This window comes from Staurois parvus, unplaced genomic scaffold (assembly GCF_062004578.1).
Source record: "Staurois parvus isolate SC_StPar_1 unplaced genomic scaffold, SC_StPar_1.0 ptg001083l, whole genome shotgun sequence".
In the NCBI taxonomy this organism is placed as follows: Eukaryota; Metazoa; Chordata; class Amphibia; order Anura; family Ranidae; genus Staurois; species Staurois parvus.
In genome coordinates, this window is record NW_028318879.1 from 920,536 (window position 1) to 934,074 (window position 13,539).

The 13,539-nt window shown below is 40.0% G+C and overlaps 1 protein-coding gene across 1 annotated transcript in view; it reads left to right on the plus strand.

The window, feature by feature from the left end:
* The window catches only part of LOC149440450 (putative ATP-dependent RNA helicase DDX60), a gene marked incomplete at its 3' end in the record, with an annotated part of 218,315 nt that overhangs the window by 32,487 nt on the left and 172,289 nt on the right, over positions 1-13,539 (plus strand). The window contains 2 exon segments of the mRNA XM_089658599.1: positions 2,706-2,834; positions 3,973-4,134. Coding sequence (XP_089514725.1) covers positions 2,706-2,834; positions 3,973-4,134 — 291 coding nt within the window.

The following is a 13,539-nucleotide window of genomic DNA, read 5'->3' on the forward strand; positions in this document are numbered from 1 at the left end:
AGCTGAGGATCAGACACAGAAACAGGTTGCAGGTTGCACAGGAAATGTTATAGACCAAACAACAAGGACCCAGTGCAATAGTCCACCTGTTCGCGGTTGTGCATGCGCACGCACATGTGCATGCACAGCCGCAAATCTCCGAGTATGAGCAAGGGACACAGTAGTTCTATGCTCGCACACATGTATGCACTTTTCCTGACATTGCTTCCTCTCTATAGGCAGCCTCTGAATGTCCAACAGTTCCGCTTCTCAGGGGGACTGCGACAAAGCTTTACTTAGTTGCTTGGCGTGACTCTCCCAAGAGTTCTACTCAGGCCCATACCCTTTCCATTTGATCAAGTATTGAAGCTAGTTCCTCCTCTTTCTGAAATTCAGAATGACCTTTGTGATGAAGGCAGTGCCCGACCCCTGCCCTTCTCACCAACTTGTGACAAAGGACCAGCCAATCTCACAACGTGCTGTCACTTACATAACAATGCCACTCACAGCTGCACTCTGCACAAAGATTTTCCAGATCACGGGACTACAGTGTAGATGCCAGCAGCTTGAGAGCGATTTTCACTGGGTTAGGTTAATTAGCAATGAACTCTTTAAGTCACTACCACCCCCTTTTTATGGAGATGGAGAACTCAGAACAACAAACAAGAAAAATAAACATCTGCAACATGCACTGTCATCACTGACAGGTACTGTATGTTCAGATATTTCTAATTCAGTAGCACTCTTCAAGAGACAGGGATTCTTTAGTTTACATTAAAAGCCTTAGGGACAGTTTTAACACTTTTCAAAACAGAGTTTAATAATGAAAAGGGTCAAAATGGTGCAAATAAAATATTTACAGAAAAAAAGATTTTAGAAAGAAAAAAAGAAACCATTAAGCAACAGAGATTTAAAAAGGAGTTGAAAATAAGGAACACTTGCAAATTCTTTGGTTTTAGCAGAGTTCAGTCAATATGCAAAGTGTTATCAGCTTTCATAACATCACAGATGCTCATCGCTGATGGTAAAACAAGGGCTTGACAACAGGTCCTGACATTCCTTTTTTCTGTGGTATCAAAGGGGTATTGACAGAGACCATCTGACCAATCATTCGGTTTAAGGGGTGGGTTCTGGAAGGTCACCACATTTATGACCAAATCCCAAATACAGTTTCTTATAAGTTTTCATATTTCTGAATACCCACTGTTTACAGACTGCTACCATGCAGATTTTTGTCCAGCATTAAATTAGCTTCAAAATGGATATAGATATGGCAGGTGTTGGATATATATTTATTTTCGGGGTGTGGAGGCCTAATCCACTCTGCTGCTATTTAGAATGTTTGGGTTGAAAATGCTACCCAGTAACTGAGGGAGGTAAATATGTATAAATCCTGGCTATGCTGTCATGATTTCATTAATTATGAGATATGCTGAAATTGTAGAATCTTGGCAGATAAGCTGTCTATCAGAAATGTGTATTTTAGTAAGGTATTTATGACCCAAGGTCTGTTAGGTCTTTGGATTGCTCAAGCTTGCAAGGGTGACAGTTTTAATCAAGGTTTTCAGACTGGAATGGGGGATTGGGCTAATGGAGAGGTCTGTGTGTCTGATCAATGGATTGATAACAAGTTCTTGGCATCAGTTAATAGTTTATGTATTGTATAAACTGAAGGACGGAGGAGGAACAGGTCACTGGCCTATGTCTTCTTAAGACAAGATGGTATGGGAGATTTGTGACATGACAAAATGGCTGCTACACACACAGCTATTCGTGTGCCCAGTATGCACAACTATTACAGCCTCCTCCTTGTATTCCTCTTCACCATCAATGATTACTGCTCTGGAAAGGGGTTGGGGACCATGGATTTCAGTAGTGACAAATAAAACACAAGATTAAGTTTTAAAGAGTCTGGTAATGTCAGTTCATATGACACATTGTTAATTCACCTTTTTACTGGAAAAAGCTTCTTCATAGGACATGCCACTCTCAAATTAGCTGTAGACAGCCACACCTGCTCACCAGGTTTTCAAATCAGCTCTCTCCTCTTCCTATCAAAGATCCTCTTATTGTCCTCTTGAGCCTTAGCTATTGTTTCCTGAAGGATCTTGTTATTCTGCTTGAAGAAGTTCAAAGTGTCTTGAACAGCTGTAATTGAAGATTCAGGTAACTCATTTGATAAAAATGATGGGCGGAATCCATAGTTGGCAAAAAATGGAAACAGTTTAGGTATTGTATGCAAACTCAGCCAAAGTAATAATGGAACCCTGTTGTCAGGGCTGGACTCCTGCTACTTAATGAGCAGTTCTTTTCTTTCAGTTCTCAGAAGCTGCCCTGCTGTCAAATAAATTATCAGCCACTCGCTGTCTCCACCGTGACTCACCTAGATACCATTACCTGGAGGAAATGAGCTAAGAATACAAGAATATTGCCGGCTATAGCCAGTGACACTGATTGTTCAGAAAAAAAATGACCGCTGGTTGTACCCAAGTCTATTGATAGACAGCTAGCCCATACACTGACTGAAATTCAGCTGGTCCCTGCTGAACCAGCTGACTTTTAATCCATGTATGGCTGTCTTTAGAATAACAAGACAATCTCTATCACCTCCAGCTTTATATATTTCATTTTAAAGCTTTTGGACCAAAAATAACTATTTAAAGCAGCACAAGATAGAATCTGATGTGAATATGTATATCATATACTTCTTTGTATGTGTTAAACAGGTGCAGGAATGCATTTCTCTACTGTCCACAGTTTATAGTGAGAATTGTGATGTGCGTTTTGCAACTTGTGTTTTTTCATGCTACTTGGCACTGAGCATACATGCAAGGACTGAAAACTCCTGTCATCAGGTACAATAGTATTACTTAACTAACCTATTTATGAAAGTTTAATTTACATGTAATGTTAATAACTTACCATACAAATCATATAATGACTAAGGATTTTTTTAACACAAGCAGCTATTCCCTTTTTAGAACTGGTGCATTAGGCGTGGTTGCTGACCTTGCCTGCCAAAAGTGACATGCAGCATAAAATTTGATGCGCCATGAGGAGACCATGGCAATATGTACAGAGATGTCCACTGGCAATGTTAACTTTCTGTTGGATGTTTGGGAGGCAGTAAAAGCTCACTTCAACTGCCTGTTCTCACTGTGCCTCTGCTGTCCATGTGAAAGAGGTCTAAGGAAGTCTTTAAAAGTTTTTTTTTCTCTCATTTAGGCTCTTGTTTGGAAATAAAACTAAGACATCCAGTTATTACTGTTATAGCTACAGTGATGCTGGTTGGGTTTTTGGCTATATCTTGAACTGTTGGTTGATGTTTTTTGCACAAATCAGAGGTATATACCAGTATCCCTTTATTTGGCAGCTCATGCAGTGCATGGGATTTACCTAGGACAATGCAGAGAGGTTTGGGTGTTGCTGACTGCCAGCATCTGATAATAGAGAAAAAAAGAAATAATGACATGAAGAAGCTTCTTCAACTAAGCTGCTCAACTGTGTACCATATATTGCTGTCAACCTAAAGACAAGATATAGCAACACAGTATAGAATTATTTTAGCATGATAAAATTAAGGAATGGCAATGGAGAGTCAGAGTAGGGTTATAGGTACAGATCAAAGCAGGTAGAAGAGTATAGAGAGCTTCTACTGTATATATGCACTCATAAGCACAATAAAAACCAAAATAGTTTTACATTAGCTCTACTTAAAGTAAATCTGTCAGAAACCTGGCTTCTCAAACTGAGATTGTGATGAAAAGGAAAATTCCAACAGAGAAGCTCAGAGGCTAGGAGCGGTGAGGCCAAACTTTTATTTACAAGAAAAATGTATATAGATGAAGTGCCCCATATCTTGTTCTGTTAATTGTTTTGACATGCTGTTTTTCGCTGAAGGTAACTAGTGGTTCTGCAGTCTTTTTTATCATGTATGTATATATTGCTCTCATGTATAATTACAATATAATAACTGTGCTTTTTATTTTCCAGAATGATAATGATCCACACTTGACCCTGGAAGAAGCAGCTGACCTATGTAGAATGCAATGCCTTTCCGTCGCAATGAGGATCATTTTGCCACTTTGCCAGAGAGTAAAGTTAAGAAGAATAAAAGCAAAATGGAACAGAGATATTCTCTCATTCCTACGCATGGTGAGAAATGATTGGTCTTACTTCATTGTAGTTGTAAAACTAACATATAATACCATTATGCATAGTCCCAAACACCACATTTAATATAGTGAATGCAAAACAGTAGTTGACATTTACTCCTATGAGGAGGACAATTTGGATGATATTTTGAGGTGAGGTTAGCGATGTAGCTCAGGCCAGAGTTGCTGATGGTTTTGTATGTTGTTAGTAGTTTAGCAAGGGGATACCAGTGGAGGGATTGACAGAGAAGGTGCTGGACATGATTGGTGGGTGAGTCTGGCAGCAGCATTCACGATAGACTGAAAGATGGATAGCCTGCATATAGGTAGGACAACAAGTAGGGAGTTGCAATTGTTGAGGCGAGAGAAAACAAGGGCAAGATGAAATATCTTTGTGGTGCTATTGGTTAAGAAGAGGGGCATTTTTGAGATGGTACAGAGTGAAATGTGGCACAATTTGGACATTGATTGGATGTGAGACCGAAATGGGTGGAAGAAATGATAGTTGTGCTATTGATCTTGGAAAAGTAGGGGGAGCTCAGTTTTGGAATAATTGAGTTTGAGGAAAAATAAAACAAATTATATTGGTCTTGGATATATACAGTATATTCTATATCATACACAAGGCTGCCACAGACGCAACAAAAACAATCAGGCTATGGATACCTGACCACACTGGACCCTTGCGTAATATATGGGATATGATTGATACTTTATACTCACCTCTTCCTAAGCTTTTATTGCATTTTTGCCTAAGTTTTTACTGCACTAGTTTTGTTTATAGATGGTGGGCAAATATTTGGTGGATTTACAGTAGGCATGGCTGGTTCTAACTCTATATACCATTCATAATTGGAAACATTCACAGAATTTGCTACATGGATACAAGTGCACACTATTGTTATTTATCCATCACTATTCAGCTTCCATAGCAGTTTTGAATATATGTGATGTACATTGTCACCAACATTGAAGTTTCATTAAGTACAGACCCAGTCTCCTCAATCTGGTGGTGTTCTAGCCAGTTTACTTGATCCATCCATAAATCATATGTTCTACAAACACAGTCAGTCTCCCTGTTTGCATGGTGTTCTGGCCAAGGTATTGGATGAAATTGACTATATCAGTACATTCTGATATCTTTCAACTGGGCTTCTTTTTTGTATCTTACAACTACTATAGAAGACTATTTACAGCCACTATTTATACTGTATGACTTGTTTATTTTAGCCAAGGCAGCTGGTGAAGTGCTGTCTAAGTCAAATAGCCCATATATGGAAAGAACTACTATTACTACATTTCAGCCTAAACATGGCGATTATTAATATTACTACTGTATATCTAAGTCTTATGGACTCTAAGCTTTAAACTTTGTGGATTCTGTATTCAGTTTACACACACGGACATCAATAGTTAGCCAGTGTAAATGTATGTTTTATTGGTTTAGTCTTGGCCAAGATTTTATCCTTGTTGTTTTAATGTATATTGAGAAATTATTATTATTATTATTATTATTATTATAATACAGGATTTATATAGTGCCAACAGTTTATGCAGCACTTTACAACATAAGGGCAGACAGAAATAAAATATATCTTATAACACCCACCTTGTTGTGTCATGTAATAAATTGTTTTCAGTTGGATGATAGGGGTTTGAGAGTCAAAGCCAGGATTTTTATTGAGGTATTTGATAATCTAATTGCTCCAGTGACTCCACTTATTTTATATCTATCTATGATATATGTGAGAAGAGCCTTAAGGATTTTTTAATGCTGTGAATGTTGCTCTTAACCTTAAACAATTTACAGTGCTCCTTCATAAATGAGGTACATTGATCAGTCAGGACCTCGGATGGGAGCCCTGTTCTTGTGAACATGTGAAACAAATCCAGTGTGATGACCTTGGATGAAGTATTTCTTAAAGGGACTGCCTCCAGATACCTAAGGGCATAGTCAAGGACAACTAAAATATGTTGGTGTCCCCTAGCTGACTTGGTTAAGGGGTCCACCAAGTTCATGGCTATACGATCAAAAGACACCTCGATAAATGGAAATAGTACCAGCGGACTGTGAAAATGGTTCTTTGACAGGTTGGGCAGGACTCACAGTAGTTCTTAATGCCATTATATACTCCAGGCCAATAAAACAGCTGCAAAATGTGTTCATGAGTTTTACCTGCCTGAAGGTAAAGCTCAGGAACACATTTTGCACATGAGCATGGGCCAAATATAACACTTTGGGCCTTAAAGGCCAGGGTTCCAGCAGTTGTCCAATCACTTCATCATTTTTTTTAATTACTCTGTATAGCAAATCATGATTCACAGCAAAATGGGGGAGCTGCATATCCGCCATAGGTTGCTGTGGCTCACCATTTAGCACTGTGGCCTGTGGGATCAAAGTGGGTTCCTCCATCTGAGTGCCAGGAAAATCTTTCTGGGAGCCCTCAAGATCTAATAAATCTGACTCAATCCTGCAAACACCTCTAGGAAACCAGGGTCAGTTTTTGCAAGTTCACATACACTAAAATATTGCCAAAAGTATTGGGACGCCTGCCTTTACACGCACATGAACTTTAATGGTACCCCAGTCTTAGTTCATAGTGTTCAATCATGTTGGAATGGGAATGAGCCATCCCCAAAGTTAGGAGCATGAAATTGTCCAAAATGTCTTGGTATGATGACGCCTTAAGAGTTCCCTTCACTGGAACTAAAGGGCCAATCCCAACCCCTGAAAAACAACTCCACACCATAATCCCTCCCTCCACCAAACTTTACACTTGGCAGAATGCAGTCAGACAAGTACCATTCTCCTGGCAACTGCCAAACCCAGACACATCCATCGGATTGCCAGACAGAGAAGCATGATTCGTCACTCCAGAGAACACGTCTCCACTGCTCTAGAGTCCAGTGGAGGCATGCTTTACACCACTGCATCTGACACTTTGCATTGCACTTGGTGATGTAAGGCTTGGATGCAGCTGTTCGGCCATGGAAACCCATTCCAAGAAGCTCTCTACGCACTGCTGATGTGTTAATCTGAACAACACAGGAAGTTTGGAGGTCTTTAGCTATTGACTGTGCAGACAGTTGGCGACTTCTGTGCACTGTGCGCTTTAGCATGCTCTGACCCTGCTCTGTCATTTTACATGGCCTACCACTTCATGGCCGAGTTGCTGTTGTTCCCAGTTGCTTCTACTTTGTTACAATACCACTAGCAGTTGATTGTGGAATATTTAGTAGCAAGGAAATTTCACAGATGGACTTATTGTAGGTGGCAATCTATCACAGTTCCATGCTTGAATTCATTGAACTCCTGATAGAGACCCATTGTTTCACAAATGTTTGTAGAAGCAGTCTGCATGCCTAGGTGCTTGATTTTATACATCTGTGACCATGGAGGTGATTGAAACACCTGAATCTAATGATCTGGAGAGGTGTCCATATACTTATGGCAATATAGTGTATCTCCTGACACATATCATCATTATTCGAAAGCTGAAGCATAGAAGTAACTACTTCATCTCAGTTCTCCTTTTTTTAGGTGAGGACACTGGATCCTTCAGCTTCTGTTAATACAAGTCTTAAAATATGGGGCAGTCTTGCTTGATCAGCAAGTCATGTGGCCAATGTAGCAGTTGCTGCTAATGAGAACAAGGTTACCCAGGCCACCAGATAGTCTTTAACATCCCCAAACACACAGATGACGCCACCTGTTTTCCTGGTATCAGCTTTCCCTGCAATCTGATCGGAGCAGGGTGACCACACTCCCTGAGTCAAGGAGTACTACAACCTCTTGTCCATTGACCCGCAGCACACACTCATGCGGATTCAGACTGTTCACAGCGCATACTGCATAAGCATACATAGAGCAACATCAACACATGTTACATTCCATAGGCTCCTCCCACTTTGGACACTAGACTGCTAGATGACCTAGTTGTTGGTAGGACCAACACGAACCTCACAGATTCTTTTTCCCCCTGCCAGCTCTCAGGAGGGTTAGGTGCTGGGAGCCGAGCAAACCCCATACAGTCAAGAGGTGGCATCTTGGGACTGGAACTTGCCTCCTTGGTGCGGCCCAGCTCTCTGGTTGTAGCAGAACCCTCACGAAAGCTTTCTGCATAGCTCTATCATTCAACCATGGTGGCCATCCCATCCAGGGACTGGGGCTCTGACTAAGCCACACATCGGTGCAGCTCCCTAAGAAGACCATGCCGAAACTGGTCCAGGGAAACCTGTTCCACGCTATAAGTAGATGTCTTCTCCTCAGGTTTTAGCCAATCTTGGAGTAGGTGCATTAGATGATACAGTTATGTGCAGACAATCTTAGTCCTGTCAAAGCACCAGGCATAAACCCGATTCGTCCACAAGGCCACAGTCACCCCCTGGCTAGTATTGCTGCCTTTAGCAGTTTATAGTCCCCAGCTGACTCTGGGGCCAAGTCACAGTACGCCTTTTTGGGATCTGTGGTCAGGAAAGGGAACAACATATCTACTCAGTCTTTCTCAGACAGTCCTTTGTTGCAATCCGCTCAAAAATCACCAAATAAGCTTCAATGTTATCTGTGATAGTCATCGTTTGTAGAACATCCTGCACAGCCTTCTGCAGGTCATTCTTTGTATTGGAGCCACCTTCTATCATTTCAGCCTGCTGGGTCATTGCCTTCTGTTAACCTGCTAATTGTTCAACCAGAAAGCGGTTTGTCTCTTGTTGAGCAGTGACTGCCTGCACCAGGATTCACTCATGGTGAACTTGTGCCTGTGTATTAGCCAGTGCTAATTGCTTACTCAGTTCCAACATTGTTTTTTTCAGGTACTTTTATACCCTGTGTGTCTTTATTTTTTTTAATTTAAATATTTATTCACTTTCCATATAATATACACATTTCATCATTATTCTCATATAACATACAAAACTTTCAGATATATCCAACCCATTAATTATATCCCTTTCTCTCTTTATTCCCCTTCTATCTTTATACCCTTTACCCCTACCCCCCCTAACTATTACCCCCACCCACCCCAAAAAAAACAAAAAAAACAACCTCCGACCACTAATAAAACCCCCCACTCTGCATTTCTCATTACATCTTTTCCTAAGTAATATATACTTTCACCTATCCCACTCTACTACTTCATATATTTCCCCTTGGACACAAAATCTTCCTATTTTCCCCACCTTCTGTTATATAACCCCATCTTGTCTTCTTGCATATAATACAGTTTCTCCATCCTACATATCTGGTTCACTCTTTCCACCCAATCCTCCTCTCTCGGGACCTCGGAGTTATGCCAAAACTTAGGTATCAGACCCTTTGCCGCATTCAGATAGTACCATATACCCGAATCCTTGTATTTATTCACTGATAGTTCTGAACTATGTAGTAGACACAACTCTGGGTCCAAACCTATCTTTGTCCCTGAGATTATCCCAATTAAATGAACCATTGTCCTCCAAAAACCTTGAATCTTTGGGCACTCCCACCATACATGATATAACGTACCTATCTTACCACACCCCCACCAACACTCTGGTGTGTTCTCCCCACTCATCTTATATTCAACGTTCGGTGCAATGTGCCATCTTAAACACTTATAGTTTAACTCCACCTCTTTCATGCTTATATTCTCATGTGTTAGTCTATATATTTTCCTTTGTTTGTCTTCATCTATCTCTATTCCCATATCCCTTTCCCTTTTTTCTATGTGCATTGACTTTGTGTGTGTGTGTCTAACTCAGTGAGAATCTTATAAACTTTTGCCGTGCCCAGTTTCCCATCTCCACGTGATTCCAACAGCCTCTCAAACAAATTCCAATCCTTTCTCAATCTCAAAGGTTTCAGAAGTTACCCGACAAAGTGTTTGAATTGGTGATATCTCCACTCATCAATCTTAATAAAAAGTTCCCTTTTGTCCTTCTTCAGATCCTTGAGTGTTCTCAATTCATGCCCTTCCATAATATCCCTCAGTTGAATATCTTCCTTTTTAAACCATTTTCCTGTGCTCTCCTCCCTACCTGGAGGAAAATATTCTGTGTTCCTCAGTGGAATTAATTGTGAATTAAAATCCCATTTCATATACTTGTGCAATTTGTCCCAAACCTTTAAAACATTTAATGTATAAACACTCATGGTATCTTTTAATCCTCTGTATTGTGCTGGTACCCATATCATTCTATTCAAGTCCACTCCACTTAATTCATTTTCAATCTTAACCCACCTTTTTCCCTCTGGGTTGTGTGTCCAGTCATAAATTCTTGCTAGAACTACTGCTCTATAATACCTCTTAAAATCTGGCACTCCCAATCCTCCCCTCTCTTTATTTCTACTCAACAAATCGTAAGATATTCTAGGTTTTTTATTTTTCCATATGTATCTTGTTAACATCTTTTTAATTACCTTAAAAAAAACCTCCAGAAGTTTAACTGGGATCATCTGAAATTTATACAGGATTTTAGGTTCAATTACCATTTTTATCAGATTTATACGCCCTATCCAAGACGGATTACCTCCTCCCAATTTCTTTAATTCCTCCTTAATCTCATTTAAAAGAGGGATGTAATTTACTTTATATAGGTTCGTATATGAAGCAGTGAGTTTAACCCCTACATATTTTATCTCTCTATTTTTCCATAAAAAGGGAATTCTTTTTGTATCTTTTCTTTTTCACTATTCGGAAGATTTACATTTAAGATCTCAGTTTTTGTTAGGTTGATTTTCAAATTTGATGGCTCCCCATAGTCCTTTAAGCTCTTCATTAAATTTGGGAGTGTTATCCCAGGATTTCCCACATAGAACAACAGGTCATCCGCAAAGGCTGCCACTTTATGTTCAATTCCTCCTATCTGTATTCCTTTTATGTCTATGTTTTTCCTAATTGTTTCCAGCAAAGGTTCCAATGATAATACATACAGCAATGGGGACAGTGGGCATCCCTGTCTTGTTCCATTTGACATCCCAATAGGTTCCGACCTCTCTCCGTTAACCACAATAACCACGGAGGGCTCTCTATATAATTTTCCTATCCACTCTTTCATTCTATCTCCCAATCCTAGGGTCTCCAAAGTGTCCATCATAAAACTCCAATCTACTCTATCAAATGCCTTTTCAGCATCAATCAAAAGCACCACTACTGGAGTTTTCCCCTTCCTAGCCTTCTGGATAAGCAACAAAGTTCTCAACCCATTGTCTCTACCCTCCCTCCCTGGTACAAATCCCACCTGGTCCCCCTGAATCCATTCTGGCATTAAATCTTTCAACCTATTTGCTAAAACCTTTGCATATAACTTAGTGTCTATGTTCAAAAGTGAAATTGGTCTATAGCTAGAGCACTGAGTAGCATCCTTCCCTTCCTTTTGAATAAGCACCACATGGGCCTGTAAAGATTCCCATCTCATCTCCATCTCCCCACCCAGGGCATTCATATATTTCTTCAATTTAGGTATTAACAATTCACTATATTTTTTATAGTACCTCACTGTATATCCATCTGGGCCTGGACTTTTCCCCGTCATGATACTCTTTAATGCTAGTTTTATTTCCTCCGAAATTTCTAAATCAAGGGAATTCAATTGATCTTCACTTAACTTCGATAGTCCTGCATTTTTTAAATATAGCCTTCTTTTTTCTCTGCTCTCATTTCCACTTCTATTTACTGAATCCTGGGAAGTAATATTATACAATTTACTATAATATTCCTTAAACACCTTAACGATCTCTTTAGTAGAATAGACTATTTCTCCCGTAGGGTTTCTTATTTTTTCTATATAATTCCTGTTTTTCTTTTTCCTCAATGCTCTCATTAAATATTTTCCTGGTCTATCTCCCCATCTATACCTCTCACTTGCAACTCTATTAAAAACTCTTCTCTTCTCCTCCTCCATCAATATCTCTAGTTCTTCTCTCTTTTTTATTACCTTCTGTCTTGTCTCTTTTGTTATTCTATTTTCATGTATCTGCTCCAGGTCAAATATTTCTTTTAACAGCCCAGTAAGTTTCTCTCTTCTTTCCCTTTTCTTTTTTTCCCCGGACGCGATCAATATACCTCTTATGTAGGCCTTATGGGACTCCCATACTGTAGCCACTGACACTTCCTCTGTCTCATTCTCCTGAAAAAATCTTTCAATTTCTTCTCTAATCTTCTGATCAATCTCCTGATCCAGGAGAAGAGCCTCATTCAACTTCCATCCTATACCACCTGTCAACCGCCTCCCCCATTCTAATTTCAATGTAACAGGGGCATGGTCTACTTTAGCCACCCTCTCTATGAGTTGATGCTCAACCAATATATAGTCCAATCTTGAGTACATCTCGTGTGCATTAGAGAAGAAGGTATAATCTCTCTCCTTTCCATGCATTATTCTCCAAATGTCCACTAATTGGCACTCATGCATCACCTTCTTTAAAGTTCTCAGAGACCTACCTCCCTCTCGCTGCACAGAAGAGGTCATATCCATTTGTGGATCCATACAGAAATTCAAGTCCGCTGCCACTATCAAGCGTCCCTTTTTGAAGGCCATCAGTTTTCTCAAAACATCTTTCAGATATAACTCAGGTCTCTTATTTGGTCAATAAATATTCGCAATTGTACATTCCATCTCTTGCACTCTACCTTTCAAAAACAAAAATCTCCCCTCAAGATCTATTTCTCTCTCCTCTATCTCCAACCTTATGTTTTTTGCAAACCCTATTGCTACTCCCTTAGCTCTCTTAATTGGGGAATCTGCAGAAAACTATGTTGGGTAATTTCTAGAATTCAACTTAATATTTGACTTAATCTCAAGATGTGTCTCCTGCAAAAAAACCACCGAAGCTTCTCTATGTTGCAACTCTTTGAATAGCTTAAATCTCTTTCCAGGACAGTTCAACCCATTTACATTATATGTTATAAACTGTAAATCTTCCATATTTCTTGTAACTCTACTTTAATACCTCCTTCTACCATACAAAGTGTTGTCCCTAAAACCCTACCCACACCACCTCCCTTCCAGCTCCCCATCCCACCCCTCCTCCCATCTATCACCTCCCACCCCTCCCCTCCTCCCATCTCATCCATCTCCCAATCCATTCCCTCCCACCCCACCTCCTCCCACTTTTAGGCTTCTAATATGCCTATTAATCATTTGTGGACCTAAACGCCACTATTGATTAGTATTCGAGGTTGAACTCCACCCATGGGCAGCTCCTCCTCCCACCCACCTCCCCAGCACACCCCATCCATTAAATCAACTCACTAAAGTTCCACAATATCCCCCAGAGGAAGATCTCTAAGAGATACCTTTAAGGCAGTAAATCTATTTTTTCTATATCACTACTATTCCTCAAACCTCCTAATATATAGTTCCGAAGGAGATATTAAAATCTCACAAGAGAGGAGAGGAGAGGGAGGGGAGCGGAAAGAAACAAGAG